The following is a 1,366-nucleotide window of genomic DNA, read 5'->3' as shown; positions in this document are numbered from 1 at the left end:
AATGACAGCCAGTCGTTAATATTTTAAAATAAAAATGTATACAGAGCGTGTATGTATACATGGATCGTTTGCGAAATTTAGTTTTGTGCAAAATTCAGGGAATGCTAAAACCAAGACCTGCCAGTCGGGGACAGGATCCACTCTCAAAAATAAGAGAGGTTTCACAAAATACACTGGCATAACCACAAATAGATATGGCTTCACCACAACCTTAAAAGAGCGTAGCAGTTGCAGCACTACAGTAGTAGAAAGTAACTACTTAAGCCTTCGTTTTCAGCACATGCATGGAGGTTGAACAGAGCGGGCGCGCTGGACGCCTTCCATGGCATAAAGTGTGGAGTTCTGGAGGCACTATTTCGTATGACGATTTCTTAGCTGTCTTACCACCGTTTTCCCGTCCGACTAGTGAGCTACATCATTGTCGAGTATACCACATTGCCCACTACGAGGACAATCTGACATCTACGTGGCACGAGATGCGGTGCATAGTCACCAAGTGCAAATCAAAGCGATGCAAGGCCGCTGGGGAAACCTGTCACTGCCGATACAAAATATTAGAATGCCAGGAAAGTGATGGCAAGATTGTGTTTGTGCAAGGTAAAGATACTATGGCTGACGATGCGCCACCAATTACTACAACAGCTAGGCTAACTGGTGAAATGAAAGTCTACCTGGACTCTAAACTTGAAGATACCCCTTCAATGGTTGCCCAAGTTTTGTACTCGTTTCTATGTCGTGAGATAAGAGACGGGCGAATTGGTGGTCCATCTCCCGAGCTCGCTCAGGTACAGAACTACCAAAAGGCTGGCGGCGCAAGAATCGACCCGACTCCATGGATCCGGTTCTAACGATTTATGCATGTACGATTGTGAAGATTCGCGTAGAGTTTGGGATCAAGATCCAGATTCTCTGCTAGGTTTTTGTGATACTAAATGGTGGGTGGTGTAGTTGAGCCAGCCCTTGGTACGGGTGCGTTAGGCAATCCGTTTCGTATTGGATTATCATGCGCAAGACTATTGGAGCGCTATGTCGATGTACAGCAAAACCCATCACTTTCTACTATTATACATCTAGACACTACATACGACTGCGTGAAGCAAAAAAAATATCCTGTTTCTGTTGCCGAAATTTCAGATCGTGCTGGAAGCTTCTTGCCTATTCTATACTGTTGTACATCACAACGGCGCCATGAAGATGTTGCATGGTATTTGGCGTTTTTAAAGCGTGTGATTCTGGAATTATTCGACGTGCAATTTTTGTCTGACTTTGTAATGATGGATGCTGACAAAGCTCAGTACAACGCGTGCACAAACGAGATACCTGATAGCACTGTACTCATGTGCTGGTTCCATGTCACACAAAATAT

At 44.4% G+C, this 1,366-nt stretch overlaps 1 protein-coding gene across 1 annotated transcript; it reads left to right on the top strand.

Moving 5' to 3' along the window:
* Window positions 1-608: 608 nt before the first annotated feature.
* On the top strand, window positions 609-916 carry PPTG_23525 (hypothetical protein; the record flags this gene model as incomplete). Its single annotated transcript, XM_008911205.1, has 2 exons — window positions 609-785; window positions 875-916. 2 exons carry the CDS (start codon window positions 609-611, stop codon window positions 914-916), a joined length of 219 nt encoding a protein of 72 aa, XP_008909453.1.
* Window positions 917-1,366: the final 450 nt, after the last annotated feature.

The sequence above is a fragment of the Phytophthora parasitica genome, assembly GCF_000247585.1.
Source record: "Phytophthora parasitica INRA-310 unplaced genomic scaffold supercont2.41, whole genome shotgun sequence".
NCBI lineage: Eukaryota > Oomycota > Peronosporomycetes > Peronosporales > Peronosporaceae > Phytophthora > Phytophthora nicotianae.
This window is presented reverse-complemented; position numbering and strand designations above follow the sequence as displayed.